The 16,460-nt window shown below is 48.7% G+C and overlaps 1 protein-coding gene across 1 annotated transcript; it reads right to left on the bottom strand.

The window, feature by feature from the left end:
* Positions 1-647: 647 nt before the first annotated feature.
* On the bottom strand, positions 648-1,152 carry LOC147991499 (putative E3 ubiquitin-protein ligase SINA-like 6). The gene is made up of 2 exons (XM_087538694.1): positions 1,069-1,152; positions 648-986 (listed from the first exon to the last, which is right to left on the bottom strand). Exons 1-2 carry the CDS (start codon positions 1,150-1,152, stop codon positions 648-650), a joined length of 423 nt encoding a protein of 140 aa, XP_087394820.1.
* Positions 1,153-16,460: the final 15,308 nt, after the last annotated feature.

Genomic DNA, 16,460 nt, shown 5'->3' with positions numbered 1-16,460 from the left:
CAGCCCGATGTCCGTTTCGAAAATATTAGTGCATGTCAACAAAAATTATACTAGTATCATTGTTCCGTTTTGGAAAAAGCATATAAGTTGTTACTTCTTACCCAAAGGATCTTTATATCCAACAGACACAAAATATCCATTCGACTGTTCGATATTACTTTCACTGCTGATCTGATGTCGAGGTAATTGCTGCATCACCACCAAAACCCACCATCTCTTAAGCTAAAGTAGACCGAGCTAACCCCTATATTAGCATATTACTAAGATAAACAGAAGGCACTGTAGAATCATTTAGGACGTGAGCTTGTCAACTGAATGTGGAGGGACACCAGCTTAGCCCCGGCCAGCAGCTTGGGCGGAACTATGAAGAAGGTCAGCTCCTGCACGGCGATGTCGCCGGGATCCCTGCTGCTTGTCACCTCCATTTCCACCTTGACGGCGTCGGTCCTGCCTTTGGGCTCCCCCGGTGAGCTGTTCGCCCACAGCTTGGCCATGTAGTGCAGCAGTGGGGATGCCCCTGCTCTGATGCAGACAACCGACATGGCGGTAGGCGTGCCGATGTCGAGCACGCCGCCGACCAAGAAAAATGCGCGGTCGTACTCCTCCGAGAACAGCAAGAGTCGCGGCTCCGACAGTGGCACTTGCAGCTAGAGCGCCTTGCCGTACTGGATCCTGTGCACGGGCATGAGATGCATGGTGCTGATGTGGTGGGAGAGCACCGGCGGCGGGCCTTTGTAGCCATGGACGGGCACGGGGCATTTGTAGGGCGCGAGCGGACACACGCTCTGGTGATCGTCGAACTTGTGGTAAGTGACGTAGGGCCCACAACCTTCGTGCGGGCACTCCACCCTCACTGAGGAGAGGACGGCGTCCACCACCGTGTTCCGCACGTCGAAGCCACCGCTGCGCTCGCACTTCTGGCACTGTCGCTTGTTCCCGGGGCGCTCGACGCGGCATTCTGCGCAAGCCAGGTGCCCTCCCTTGCACTACACAAATCAATCGAACAACACATAAATCAAGAAACCTGCACCTTGCTCGATCAGCCGAACGGACGAGGTGTATTCGAACCTCATACACTGGAGGCTTCAAGGGGCGGAGGCACAAGGGGCAGTGGAGCAAGATGAGGTCCATCGAGACCATAGCGAGCTCCATCGTCGAGTCCTATTCCGTCTGCATGATCTCGCCCTCCTCGTGCACAACCATCTCTCGCTTTATTAGGGCCGGTGCATTACAAAGCTTTACCGTCACATATTCATACTACTTCAAGGTGCATTAAATCAACACATGCAAGTATCAAAAGGAGAGTCACGGCATGCATGCGTTGTAATTAATGCATCGGTATACGCAAATTATTGAAATATATCGAGTGCAGTGCTTTGATGTGTCGCGTCAACTCGTACAAGATCGAGAAGTTTGATTACTAGAACACCCTCTCGCCTTAACCGCACCTACCTTTGGCTACATGACAGGTGGGCCACCGACCTGTTGGGCCCACCTATCATGGACGCAAAGGCAGGAGCAGTAAGTCAATGAAGCTGCGTCCCTCCCTCGCCCATGAGCGTGGTGGCTGGCAGGACTAGGATAAGTTTCTGTTTGCTACACGCTCTCCCTCCTGTACGCGGTGGACATGGAGCAATTCAATTGGTGTCAGATGGCCACTGCAGTAGCACTCCCGAAGAGGCGAAGAGCCAAGCGCAACCCGGACGCTCGTGTGGCAGTTTCATGTGTAGAGTAGTCTAGGATAGTGTGTACCGTGCCTGTAAGCTTAAAATCGTTGGGGTCGGCTCCATGCCATATTTTTGTGATTAAAATAATCTTCTGGCCCTATCTGTCATCCTTGTAATTCTAGTTTGCACGCTCATCTGGTCAAGACAAGAATATATATTTTAATTTGTGGTGGGGTAAATGTTAGAGGTTGCAGCAAATGGAGTATTGTACACTGCGGGTCTTTCAGCCAAGTTTAGAGGCAACCATGTGGGGCCAGTGCTATGATGTGTCGCGTCAACTCGTACAATGAGGAGAAGCTTGATTTTACTACTACATGCCTTCTCCCTCGCCCATGCACACGGTGGCTCGCAGACGAGGACAGGCTTTTGCTTATAGTACTACAACAACCTATCCCTCCCGCTCGCGGTGGACGGACATGCAGCAGTGGATTCGATAATGTAGAAGCAGTAGTAGTAACATCATTGTTCGTCTTCTCGAAGAGGCGAAGAGCCAAGTGCAACCAGAACATGGCAGTTGCGAACCTTGGAGCACGCATATAGTCAGGCTCTTGCATGAGACAAAATTGCTATGTGATCCCACTATTGTATTACTCCCTCCGTCCGGAAATACTTGTCATCAAAATGAATAAAAGGGGATGTATCTAAATGTATATTAGTTCTAGATACATCTTTTTTATCCATTTTGATGACAAGTATTTTCGGACGGAGGGAGTACTAGCTAGTATAGCCCTGTAAACCAGAAAGGAGAATTTTCCTTTCTAGAGATTTCAACAAGTGACTAGAGTACACTGAGACGGAGTACATATGGAGCAAAATGAGTGAATCTACACCATAAATAAATACATAGTTCTCTCGTTTTCCTCTCGACCTTGGTCGCGGTGCACAATATTGAGTATACTAGTACTACCATCTTGAAATTTACGAAGTCACCATAGGCACCTCGTCGTCGACGGGAACGTCTCCTGACACGCGATAGACGCGAGTGGCAGTCGCCTCCATAGGTGCTTGAATGCTCAGGAGGGAGAGGGTAGCGGTTCCCGAGACGTTGAACGGTCAATGATGCATCCTCAAATTACTCTACATGCAGAGGGAATTAATTGGAGAAGCAGAATAGAGACAACATAATGTGAATGCAACAGAGTTTGGATTCTCATATAAAGGCGCCCCACCACTCTAATCCATATACTCCTTAGTCTATGCGGAACACTGCTCACTCCAATCCAAGACCAAGTGACCAGAAGCCAGAAGCACCTATGGAGGCGATGGTCGCGAGCGGCGGTCGGTTGTGCCAAATCATCCAAGGCGCCGGCCTACAGCCCCGCACCGTGCAGCGTTTCCAGACGGTGCTGGTGACTGCCGTCGTCGTAGCCCTCACCGACGCCAGCTTCTCCTCTCGCATGGATGACATGATGGTCAACTCCATCCGCAAGTTCGCCGCCGTCAAGAAGCATGTAGCGAAAGCTCCTACTAGTCCTGCCAGCCACCACGCTCATGCGCGAGGGAGGGATGCAGCTTCATTGACTTACTGCTCCTGCCTTTGTGTCTATGACAGGTGGGCCCAATAGGTGGTTGGCCCATCTGTCATCCAGCCAAAGGCAGGTGCAGTTAAGGCACTGGAGCTCAGTCCGTGAGGGAGAGGGCGTTGATCAAACTTATCAGTCTTGTACGAGTTGACGCGACACATCAAAGCACTAAACTCGATATAAGTCTTTTTACACATTTCAAATGGACTACTACATAAGGATGTATGTAGACATATTTTGCTTCATATGTAGTCACTTGTTGCAATCTCTAAAAAGACATATATTTGGAAACGGAGGGAGTACAACGCATGCATGCATGCCATGACTTCCCTTTTGATACTTGCATGTGTTGATTTGATGCACCTTGCCAAATTTTGACTATAAATTTAGTTAACCAAATTTCCATGCATGTCACAAAAAATTACGGGGCTGTTTGGATTGTGACTATGTTTGTCTTGTGTTGCCACATTATTTTTCCCACACTTGCCACACTTGCCTAACTTGAGTTGTTCAAATTGTTAGACACACTTCGGCTTGCCTAAGGGAATCTTGCCAGATGTTTTGTGTCTATGACATGTGGGGTTCACTGCTAATAAAAAAAATTCTTGTCTTAGGTGTGGCTAATAAAAAAGACTTATATTTAGGAACGGAGGGAGTAGAAAATATAAATAATAATGCATGTTGGGGCAACCCATGTTTCCGACAATTTTAGCCATGGGCTTGTTCACAATTTTTACGAGGGGGTGGTTGTACATTTAATGGAGGGACTTGTACCAGACTTGAACGATACAAAATGCGACCTGGCACACCGTAACACCACTTGGAACGAGCGGGTATCTATCTAAAAAAACAATAAACAACTAAAAAACGGCGACCTGACACGTAGTACACAATTTTAAACGGTTGTTTTGATGGAGTGAAAAAGGAAAACTACCCCACTATGTATATATAGGCCGGAGCCTCCGTGCTTGCTTGCTAGGGTTGCTCTATTCATACACTCTCATCCTCTCCAGATCTAAACAAGATAGCGGTGGTAACACTATCTTTCCCCCTTCAAAAAACACTGTCTTTCTATCCTCACCGCTGGTTACAGATCCAGACGTATCCCACTCCACCTGTGAAGGGGAGGAGGGGCAGCGTTTAGGCCGTCGTCGACAGCATGGGAGGAGACCCACTGCTGGCCGCACCATTATCTCTGGCTGAGCGCCGGCGCGGGAGGTCCTCCGATCCCTTCGTCGTTGCCCTAGTGTGGGCGGATCCGGCCTCCCGCCGCCCACCTATCCACATCCCGACGACCTTTAGGTATATCTTCCTTCGAAACCGCCTTAGCTCTACTTCCCAGCTCACTATGTCGTTGCATGTGCATCATTTTCTACCTCTCAGCCCCTCTTGATCGGATGGTCCAACGTCACCTATTTTTTTCTATTGTTAGAGGTAAAGCTACTTCATGGACTCGAATACTGTACTTGGTTCAAACAAGAAGGGGTTGTTTGGTTTGTGACTAACTTTGCCAAAGGTTGCCACACCTAAGATTAGGCAAGTTTGACTAACTTAGGTGAGCGTTTGGTTCAAGCCACACCATAGGCAAGCAACACTTGAGCCCCACATGGCATACACACAAAAAGTGTGGCAAGATTTTCTTAGGCTTGCCAACTTGTGGCTTTCATTTTGAAGAACTAACCTTAGGCAAGTTTGGCCAAGTTAGTGGGTGTTTGGTTCAAGCCACACTTTAGGCAAGCCACACTTAGGCCCCACATGGCATGCACATAAAAAGTGTGGCAAGATTCCCTTAGGCTTGCCAACTTGTGGCTCTCATTTTGAAGAACTAACCTTAGGCAAGTTTGGCAACATTGTATGGAAAAATGTGGCACTCCTAGTCCTAGAACCAAACGGCCCCTAAACTTAGGTAAGGTTGGCAAGAATGTGTGGCAATATATGGCAATACTAGGCCTAGAAGGAAAGAACCCCTAAACTTAGGCAAGGTTGGCAAAAATGTGTGGCAAAATATGGCAATACTAGGCCTAGAACCAAACATAGTACATCGGACTTGGTACAAGCAGGAAGGAAAGAGGTGAAAGTAGTACAGACTGGTCATCCAACCGGTCTCGTGGTCGAAAAGGGAAATATAGGGGTAATGCTGAACACAGTGGTATGACCAGGACTAGATTTGCTATCCACACATAGGAGTAGGTGGCTAGAGTTAAAAAAATGGGACCAATCCAGATATGGTTCTTGGATGTTTGTTTCTCGGGGCAACAAACTATGAATCACCACTTTATGCCCCTGTTTAGGTACATGGTGGTGGACTGCTGGTGCACCCACTGTCCCATGCCCTTATACCAAATATTTAGTTGTTCTTAATCTAATGCCCCTGGTAAAAATGACGCCATGCCACTGTTATAAGCCATGACAAGTTTAGCCAAATGTTTTTGCCTATAATTGTTTGAGACTCTGAGTGTTTCCTCTGTAGCTTTTTGTGTAAACAGGGATATCCATTTCACCTGGTTGCTGTTGTGACCTTTTGGTGCACTTCACAAAACTCTTCTTAAAAGGTCCTCTCAAAAGCAGTGACTTTTGTGACTTTTGTGTTGTTTAACTGGAATGTCAGAATGGAATAGTTGATTCATTTCGGTGGAACTGCACAAAGGGAGATTTGTGTTCCAATCCTCATCATCCATATTGGCACCATAACCTTCCTTTAGGTAAGAATGATATTTAATGCATGTGTTCATCTCTATTTTGCGACTGCCATGAGAAAATAATGCTATTTTTTACTAGTACACTTGTACTCCCTCACTAACAAAACCAATTCTGAAATAGAAGGCCAATCATGTACTTGGTTTCACCAACTGGTGAGGAGAATGAGAAATAGAGCATGAAGAGGAAGAAGAATAAATAGTGCCAATGCGATCTTGCTGAAGCCAGAGGCCTCAGTCGAGGCCATTCAAGTGCTCCGGCAACGACTACCTTACATGTGAGATGATCCTCCAGGGAGCCCTTCCACTTCTGCTGTCTCACTTAATTAATTAGGAGTACTTAAGTACCACTAATTTATTGCTACCTAATTTTCCTGTCGGAGTTAAACAAATCTTTAGTAGCACCCTATGCTGAATCATGTACGTGTGTATGTTTGTCTATGGAGGTGAATCATGTGGTCGAGCAGGGAGGGAATATTATTCGTGTCATGACATAATAGTGCTATTGTTTTGCATGCCAATTTATTGCCATTGGTTCAATGAGGCAATGTTTTGTGTATTGTCTATCAGGAATTTGATGCTACTATTAGAGTAATATGCTAATGTCTTTCTATCCTTTGCCACCAAGCTAATGAAGGTTTAACCTTGTTCCTACTTTTGCAAACAGGGATCATGTTGTGACAATCATACATTTTAGTGGAACTACACAAGACAATACAATGAATTGTATCCCAACCTGTGCTTTAATTCTGTTGGAAGTTCTTGATAATCTTTCGACATAATCTCAGCACTTGTAAACAAGAGTGATTTCAACCATACATTTGAAGTGCACAAAAATATATACTATTGAGTGATTCCAGTGAGTGCTATATCATCTCTTATGGGACTACATGAATAAGCTTTTTTCCTCAGGTTGGTACGGGCCTAAGGTCTTCATCCATATTAGTTTGTTGGCATCTCTATTTGTATCATGCTACTGTCATGAGAAACTCCTTTATCTTTGCACGTTAAAGTTTTGCAACCTATGATACATGGAAATGATTTGAGTGTTGAGCTAATTGGAACTGATTAAATAAACTAATACCTCTCTTTAAGCAAGACTACTATGTTGCTAACTTTACCCATTAAGATAATGAGGGTGCTTCTATTTGTTAGTGTATGTTTCATCAACTAGTCCCACTATTACAATAATCTCACTCTCTCAATATATGTGCCAACAGGGATGCTCGATTTTGGTGGAACTGCACAAAAACTTTGGGTGCTTCATTGCCTGGACAACTTTTGTCCTTTCCTGTCAGTCGCTAAGCTGGGCCTGCTTTCTTCCTTTGATTTCAGTCGCTTAGCTTATCTCGGCTTCTAGTCAAAGGAAAAAGATATTGATATGCTACCTCACATAGGTTGGTACTGGTCTTTATCCTGATTATTGTGCTTGTCATGTATTGGTAATTTGGTATTGTGCTATTGTTTGCCGATTTTATAAAGGAGTAACTTGGAGCCTGAACTCGCAGGATAATCATTGCATTGGGTGATTTCAGTAGAACTGCACAAAAAGATCAGATGGATAGATACTTATGTTGCTGCTATGTACTCCAAAGTTCACTCAGACAACATCGATGTTGACAAGAAGTGCCTATATTCATTAGAGTATCAACCGGTGTCAACCAGTTGTCAAACTCCAAGTATTAGGAGAGTGAACGCTAAAAATATTGCTTGATGCATAGCCCAGAAAAACACAGTCCAGTCTTTGGTCCCAACTTGTGCCTTTTGGTTATCGGCAGATATGGTAGCGAACTGTATGGCATGGAGTCTAAAGATTCCAGACAAGTTGGTTGATGTGTATATTCATCTGGCACTTAATCAGTCTGCACGCCAGGGGTGCTCCATTTCAGTTGAACTGCACAAAAAATTTGGTTGGTTCATATTCTCAAGTGCCTCCGTTCTTGTCTGCAATGTAGAACTTTGGCGAGCTAAAGGACCAAGATGAGCCAGTAAACTAGTTGGATGAAATTAGTGGCCAAGTTGCTCAAACCTCCCTCGGCACAAGGCCACTATTTGACGATAAACCTACAAGCAAAGTTCAGATTTTCTGTGCTGCCTCTTATGTACTCGAAAGTTTACTCATACAAGCATTAATTTTAGCAAGAAGTACCTCCGACTGAACACCATTTACCAGTCTACAATGCAGAATTTTGGCGAGCTACAGGACCAAAATGAGCCAGTAAACTAGTTGGATGAAAGTAGTGGCCAAGTTACTCAAACCTCCCTCGGCACGAGGCCACTATTTGAGGATAAACCTACAAGCAAAGTCTAGATTGTCTGTGCTACCTCTCATGTACTCGAAAGTTTACTAGTACAAGCATTAATTTTAGCAAGTACCTCCGACTGAACACCATTTACCAGTCTGTACCCTAGGTAATTAAAGTTTGTCCATGGATCATATTGGCTGTGATCTCAATCATTTGGATGCATAAACATACTAAACATGTGTATATCTGAATCTTTTTGTTAATTATCTATGAATATTGCTGTGTGATCTATCAATCATTTGGATCCATAGACATGCCGGACTTGTGTATATATGAATCTTTTGAGTTGTTGATAGTGAATGTTGGCTATGAATATGAACATGTCCTGTGAACCTGAGTTTGATACAAATGTTTACCCTTTCTGTTGTGCTTGGATATGAACTTGTTAGTATGCCTACTATGGGGTATGTGACGTGTGGGTGTCAACGGCACACCTTCTAACCGAGAAGAATAGCACCTGCTTTGTTAGGGTAGCAACGACGCATCAGCTCTTTTTAATCTTTTTGCTCTGTCTTGCCCCCTCCCCCGCTCAACCCCTGCCGTAATGTTTTCGGCCTCAAAACAAACATAGTACTGCGTTGTTTTTGGGGCTTGATGAAAAATCGAGTGCTGGTTTCTGTAGGTTGGCCCACCCAGCAAATGGGTTGCTGGTCCACCATGAATTGGGAGGCTAAGAATACAAGTTGTATGGTGCAGAGGAAAGTAAAAAAACGCCATCGAGAGCCATCCACCGAAGAAAAAATCATTCCTGATGTGCTTCTTCAGTCGTGCCACTGGCCCCCTCTATAATCCAGTTCGCTCGGGGATCTGGTATCATTTTTTTCTAGAGGGCAAACAAGTATCGGCTAGGCCTAAGTTTTGTATTTTAACATGCGTAGCCCACAACACACGGTGACAGTGGTTTCAACTTATTTTTTGAGGTCCATACCGGCCTATGGGCTTTTTCTTAAAGATTGGCAGCCCAATGTATTTTTTTAACTACATTATATATTTATATTATTACTATTATCGTATATTTTATAGAGACTTATATATACATTATAAAAACATCGCATGTGTTATTAACTTATAAAAGTAAATGTTTAACAGAAGTTGGCAAGGAAAATACTGGTTGTTTTTGACTCAGAGGCAAGGAAAATCCTGGTGATTGCGTACAAAAGCTTGCGAATATTTTAAGGACCAATGTAATAATAACGCGCTCATTTTTATTTTGAGCAATAACTCGCTAATTTGTTAATTATGTATATAAAAAATGTGCCTCTCTGGTTTATTTTTGATATGAATTGCTCCTTCTAACATAACATTATATATATAACGAGCCCAACTAATTCGTGTATTTGAAGGAAGTGCAAATGGGCTGTGATTTCTTAGATAATATAAATGGGCCGCATTGACACGAAATTATTTGTTCACCCAGCCCAGCAAATGGACTGTACATTCTAGAAAACATGGGTTAAATATATGCCACATTTTTGCAGGCTCACATGTGGGCCAATAGGTCGAAGCCTACGCAGGGCGTTGTCAACTTGGTCGGCATGCACCTTCAATCTCTCGTCTTCTTCCTCCGGCGTCGCCAGGACCGCCTGGTCCGGCCTTCGGCGGCTAGCGGCTCTGCTTAGCACGCATCGCTGTGAAGGGCAACCCCATCGCCGGCCAGGCTATCCCTCCACCCCTCCACACCTCCTGTTATTCTCCATCGACTGCAGCCCCACGCCGCACCAGAACCAGTTATAACCCTTCTCCTCCACTCAATCTGCGACTCCACTGCCGCATCTTCCCATCTCCGAGTCGTTCCTGTCTGGGGCCTCGCCATCGTCCATCGCCTCGCTACACTCGGTGCGGCGTGGTCAACAAACGAGAGTCATCGGAAGAGGACTGTACGTGGAGAGCCTGACGGCTGGGACCCACGAGGTCCATGGTCGCATGCAAGGAAAGTTCCTCCTTATTAAGCTAAAAAAATGTTTCCTCCACCCGACAGCTGGGACCCACCGGCTATATCTTCGCACGGAAGGAAGTGCCTCCTTGTTATGCGAAAAAAGTATTCCTCCCGTTGATAGCTGGGACCCGTCAGATTTGGTGGCTGACTTGTGGGCCTACTAAGCGGACGTGTATGCAGGGCTTTGTCAACTTAATCAACAAATGATTCTAGCAGCTAGACCGTTGGATGTTAATCCAACAGTCGTGCTCCTTCTTCAACCTTTATTCTTGCTCCTGTGTCCCGTGGGCGGCACCGCGGCTGTGCTGCCGCGCGCCCGAACCAGTCAAGTTTCCCACTCCACTGCCCCGTCTTCCCCATCTCCTGGTTGTTCCAGTCTGGGGCCTCAACGTCATCCACTGGCCTTTGGTGCGCTTGGCACGGTGTGGTCAACATGGTCAACAACCGAGTGTCATCGGAAGATGACTGTACGTGAGAGGCTGACAGTGGGGATGCACCACGGCCATGGACGCATGCATGCAACGGAACGCGGCGTGGTCAACATGGTCAAGGAATGACTTCCATCGAAAGTGTACTGTACATGGAGAGGCTGACAGCTAGGTCCACAGTCGTAGCAAGGAAGTGCCTCCTTGTTATGCGAAAAATAATGTTTCCTCCACCTAACAGCAGGGACCCACCGGACGGGCCACCGTATTTTGTAGAAAAAATGTTTCCCCCTGACTGTTGGGACCCACCAGATGGGTCACCGTATTTCGCGAAAAAACATTCCCCCCCGCTGTCAGCTCGGACCCACCAAAAGTGCCTCCTTATTACGCAGAAAAAAATGAATACTCCCCCTGCTAGCTGGGACCCAGCTTGGTAGTAGGCTGACTTGTGGGCCTACTAAGTTAATGGGGACAGAGGGCTTTGTCAACTTAGTCAATATGAATGATTCTAGCTCCAGTAACCGTACGATGTCCATCCAACGGCCGCAGTGCTTCTTCAACCTCTGGTCTTCTTGCTCCAGCCGCTCAAACCAGCGCCGGTCGTGCCGCGTGCTCCTGCCTCCCGTGGCCGGCTGTGATGACGCGGAGGCCTCACCGCCCCCTACTACTCCCACCACTGGCCAGGCCATCCCTCTACTCACCCACACCCCCTGTTATTCTGCGGCGACGACAGCCTCACACCGCAGCCGAACCAGTGAACCCTCATACTCCTCTCCGTCGTCGTCCACCGCACTGGTGCTCTCAGCGCGGCGTGGTCAACGTGGTCAAGGAACGGCTTCCATCAGACATGGACTGTATGTGGAGAGGCTGACAGCTGGGTCCACAGCCGCAGCAAGGAAGTGCCTCCTTATTACGCGCAAAATAATTATTCCTCCACCTGATAGCGGGGACCCATCGGATGGGCCACCGTATTTCGCGAAAAAAACATTTCCCCCTGACTGCTGGGAACCACCAGCTACATCTTCGCACGCAAGGAAGTGCGTCCGAGCAAAAAAAACGATTCGCCCCCTGACTGCTGGGACCCACTAGCTACATCTTCGCACGCAAGAAAGTTCCTGACAGTCGGGACCCACCTGGTCGAAGCGTACGTAACATTGTCATTCTGGTCGCGAACGTGTACGTAAATACTGGTCGATGTAGAGGTGCGCACGTGTCGTAGTAGATGCGCGCACGTAGCATGTACACGTACGTACAACGGCCAGTGTGCAAAAAGGAAAATACGGCCACGTACGTACATACGGGCAGGGTCTCGAACGCCTACTCGCACATACGTACGGCCATGGCTCGTGTACATGGCTGGGTCGGAACGGAGAAATTGCGTCGTTGTCGTGTTCACGGGGAGCCAACCGGCTGGGTCGAAACGGAATGCATCGTTGTGTTCATCGGGAGGGCTTGGATGGAACAGCCGATGGAAACGAGGCCTGGTGTACCGCAGAACGGAGGAAACGGCCTTGTGTTCGACCGGCCACGGTCGAAACGGGATCCTATTCATCGGGAGGGGTCTGGCGTACCACAAAACGGAGGAAATGGACCTCCTACAGTCGAAACGGGGGTCCTATTGATCGGTAGGGGTGTGGTGTACCGCAAAATGGAGGAAACGGACTTGTGTTGGAGCGCTACGGTCGAAACGGGGGTCATGTTCATCGGGAGGGGTGTGGCGTACCGCAAAATGGGACTCCATGGGATATTGTTCATCTCCACCGTCGACCCCCTCCAGCCTCCACGGGCTACTGTTTATCCACCGTCGACCTCCTCCAGCCTTCACCTGCGACTGTTCATCCACGGGCCCCTGTTCATCCACCCTCCACCGCACGCTACTCCATCGGCTACTGTTCAACCAGCCCTCTCCATGGGCTCCTGTTCAACCACCCCTCCACTGGCTACTGTTCATCCAGCCCTCCGCCGTCTACTGTTCATCTAGCCCTCAATGGGGTGGTCCTGTTCATCCTGCCCTCCACGGGGTCCTATTCATCCAACCCCAACCGGCTCGATCGATCGGGGTACTGTTCATCCAGAGGGAACACCACGGGATCCTGTTCATCCACCCCACCGGGAACTGTTCATCCAAACCCCCCCACAACGCTCACTGTTCATCCAGAAGCAGCATCGATCGGCTTCAGTTAACAGCTGTAGCGAAGGAATCGCTCGATCGGATTCAGTTAACAGCCATCGATCGATCACTCGGGTTCAGTAACGCGTAGCCTGCAGTGCAATCGCTCGGGTTTAGTTAGAGCCCAACGCCTCATTCGGGTTCAGTTAGAGCCCAACGCCTCGCACCCACGCGCGTGCGTGTACGAGAGAAACGCGCATCGCTCAGCCTCGAACACCCACCGTAACCGGGAACACCTCGATATTTTCCCCGCCCTCGCTTCTACCACGTTTTTTTCCGTCATGGACGGCCCAAAGAATGTCATGCAGCTGCGTCTCCGGCCCGCCCAGGACGAAAAGCCCATTTTCTGTCATGATTTTTTGTCATAGAAGTAGGACCCCACCACATCTATGAATGTACCGTGTTTTGTCACAATTATTGTCATAGAAGTGTCATAAGTATGACAAAAAAAATTTCGTTCAGCCCAAAATGTCACGGATGTGTCTTTTTTTGTAGTGTAGTGCCGTATCACCCTAGGTTATAACTGTCTCATGATGAATATCATCCAACAAGTCACCGATCCAATGCCTACGAACTTTTCATTATTGTTTCTGCTAAGTTACTATTGATATCATCAATGTTACACTTGTTACAAATTACTAATATCACTATTACTATTACCGTTGCTGCTGTCACTACTATCAAAACTATCAAACTACTTTGCTACTCATCACTTTGCTACAGATAATTAATCTCCAGGTGTGGTTGAATTGACAACTCAACTTCTAATACCTTCAAATATTCTTTGGCTCCCCTTGTGTCGAATATATAAATTTGGGTTGAATACTCTACCCTCGAAAACTGTTGTGATCCCCTATATTTGTGCGTTATCACAGCCCGTGATGGTTGGCGCTCCCGTCCCCGCTCCGACCACCGCTCCCCCTTCCGCTCCGACCGCCACTCCCCCACCCACCCTGACCGTCGCTCCCGGCCTTGTCGTTCTACAGCTAGGGCTGATCGCCGGGGCCGGTCACGGTCCCGCTTGCCCGTCCCGGCCGGCCACTAGCGGACCCAAAGGTGTCGCTCCCCTTCCCCTCCTCGAAACCGAGCCAGCAACCGCTCCCCAGCTCTCGGGGGCCGCTCCCGCTCCCCCACCCGGTCCCAACTACAGCCGCTTCCTGCCCCCAATGCTGGCAACCGGCGGTACCAGCCTCCCCGCGGCTAACCCTGCTTCCCCCAAAACTCCAACAGAGCAAGTCGAGGTAGGTAGGGACCCAAGCAAAAGAACAAGCGAGGGCTGGGCCGCGACAATGGCGCTGCCCCGCCCGCTGGCCCTCCACGTGATCCGACGACCACCGTGTCGGTCAGACTGCTCCTAGATGACCGCGCTGCCAACATCGTCAAGTGCTTCAACTGCGGACTTGCTGGACACTCACAGGTGGCATGTACTCGGCCCCAGTGTTGCTTTGTGTGCGCCGACCCCGACCATCCGGCTGCCCTATGCCCTGACCGGCCGATGTCGGAGGAGTTGATGATGTATGGCCATGGGTTTGAGGGCCTTGGCTTCTTCCACATCGAGGTGCTTGACATTCCCCCGCCCTCACCCTCGTTTCTGGCGATTGTCACCATGTGGGATGGGGTGGCTTCTCCTGAGATGATCGAGGCCGAGCTCAACCACCTCTACCACTGCTCCTGGGACTAGCAAGTCACTTTGCTGGTTGATAACATGTTCTCGGTGGTGTTCCCCGACATGGTTAGTCACGACTACGGCACCCGTAGCGGCGACATCATCCTCGCGCTCAACAAGCTCATGGTGGACATCTCTATGCCTGTCCGGGACCCCTTGGCACTGGTCATCCTAGACACGGCATGGATCCTCATTGGCTATTGCTTTCTCCATAACTAATACATGTTCCTATGACTATGAGATTATGCAACTCCTGAATACCGGAGGAACACTTAGTGTGCTATCAAACGTCACAACATAACTGGGTGACTATAAAGATGCTCTGCAGGTGTTTCCGATGGTGTTTGTTGAGTTGTCATAGATCGAGATTAGGATTTGTCACACCGTGTATCGGAGAGGTATCTGTGGGCCCTCTCGGTAATGCACATCACTATAAGCCTTGCAAGAAATGTGACTAATGAGTTACTTATGGGATGTTGCATTACAGAACGAGTAAAGAGACTTGCCGGTAACGACATTGAACTAGGTATTGAGATAACGATGATCGAATCTCGGACAAGTAACTTACCGATGACAAAGGGAACAATGTATATCGTTATGTGGTTTGACCAATAAAGATCTTCATAGGATATGTCGGAGCAAATATGAACATCCAGGTTCCACTATTGGTTATTGACCGCACACGTGTCTCGGTCATGTCTACATAGTTCTCGAACTGGTAGGCTCCGCACGCTTAACGTTCGGTGACGATCGATATTATGATTTTTATGTACTGAAGGTTTTTCGGAGTCTCGGATATGATCACAGATATGACGAGGAGTCCCGGAATGGTCAAGACATAATTATTTATATATTGGACGGCTATATTCGGACACCGGAAGTGTTCTGGGTGATTTCGGAGAAAACCGGAGTACCGGGGAGTTACCGAAACTTCATGGGCCTTAGTGCAAAAAAAGGGAAGCAACGGAGCTGTGGGACACGCCTCCACTAGGCCCAAACTGAATTTTTTTAGGGCTTGGGGGCCGGCCCCCTATTTCCTTCTTCCCTCCTCCTCTTTCCTTCCCCTCCTAGTTGGACTAGGAAAGGGGGAACCTACTCCTAGCAGGAGTAGGATTCCCCCTTGGGGTGCACCCTATGAGGCCGCCGGCCCCCTCCCCTTGCTCCTTTGTCGTGGTGGGCGCACGGCAGATGCCATGGGATGGCTAAAGAGAGGAGGATGCTCGAGGGCACTGGTGGGCTCTAGAGGTGAGGTCGGCATGAGCGAGCGCGGGACGCAAGACATGCCCAGGTTCGGGGCTCTCTGAAGAGATAACACCCCTAGTCCTGCCGAGTTTGGTTTATATGTTAAAGTACAGGGTTGCTCCTACAGCTGTGTCGAGGAAGAAGGGAGTCTGGCCAAGGCTTAGGTAGTCCCTCCTTCTTGGGTGTTGCTAGCTAGGTGTGTGTGACGATGATGATGATGAATTCGCCCGGATGCATGAGGGCTCCTGGGGGTTTTTATAGGTCAACCCCCCGGGGTACAATGGTATTACAAGGCCGTGGGGCCAGGTTGTCAGCATCTAGGGACCCAATGCTGGGACCCGCCGGGTACCAGGTCTCGCCGAGTTCCCCGGGCTTGGGACCCACCGGGTACGGTGGCACTGTTGGCCGTCTTGCCGATCGTCGGGGCATGGCCGAGTCGAGTCGGCTACAGTGGCGCTCCGTCAGGTCACCACTTGCTGGCGTCGTGGGTGACGATGGGTGCACTATTGCCATGCCGAGGCTGGTCAGCGGGTAGGTGGGGGCAATGTTGCCTCGTCCGGCTGACCAAAGGCATGGGCAGGACACTGTGGCTTCGGTCATCAGCTGGTGGTGTCTCTTCCCATTGTACGGCTGGGGTGGGACGGCTGCTGACCCTTGGCCGGGTTGGAGTACACGCCAAGGGGAGTTTGGCTTGTTGGATAAGTCTTGGCTGCCTTGGGCTGGCTTGCTGGAGAAGTCTTGAGTATTAGGTCGGGTCGAGGGAGCTTGG

Source organism: Triticum urartu, chromosome 1A (genome assembly GCF_056163025.1).
Source record: "Triticum urartu cultivar PI428250 chromosome 1A, HENAU_Tu73, whole genome shotgun sequence".
Classification (NCBI taxonomy): domain Eukaryota; kingdom Viridiplantae; phylum Streptophyta; class Magnoliopsida; order Poales; family Poaceae; genus Triticum; species Triticum urartu.
This window is presented reverse-complemented; position numbering and strand designations above follow the sequence as displayed.

Coding starts and splice junctions, on each gene's coding strand:
- LOC147991499 (XM_087538694.1), bottom strand. CDS start 1,152: ATGGAGCTCGCTATGGTCTCGATGGACCTCATCTTGCTCCACTGCCCC. Junction 987..1,068: donor TGAAGCCTCCAGTGTATGAG/GTTCGAATACAC, acceptor TGATTTGTGTAG/TGCAAGGGAGGGCACCTGGC.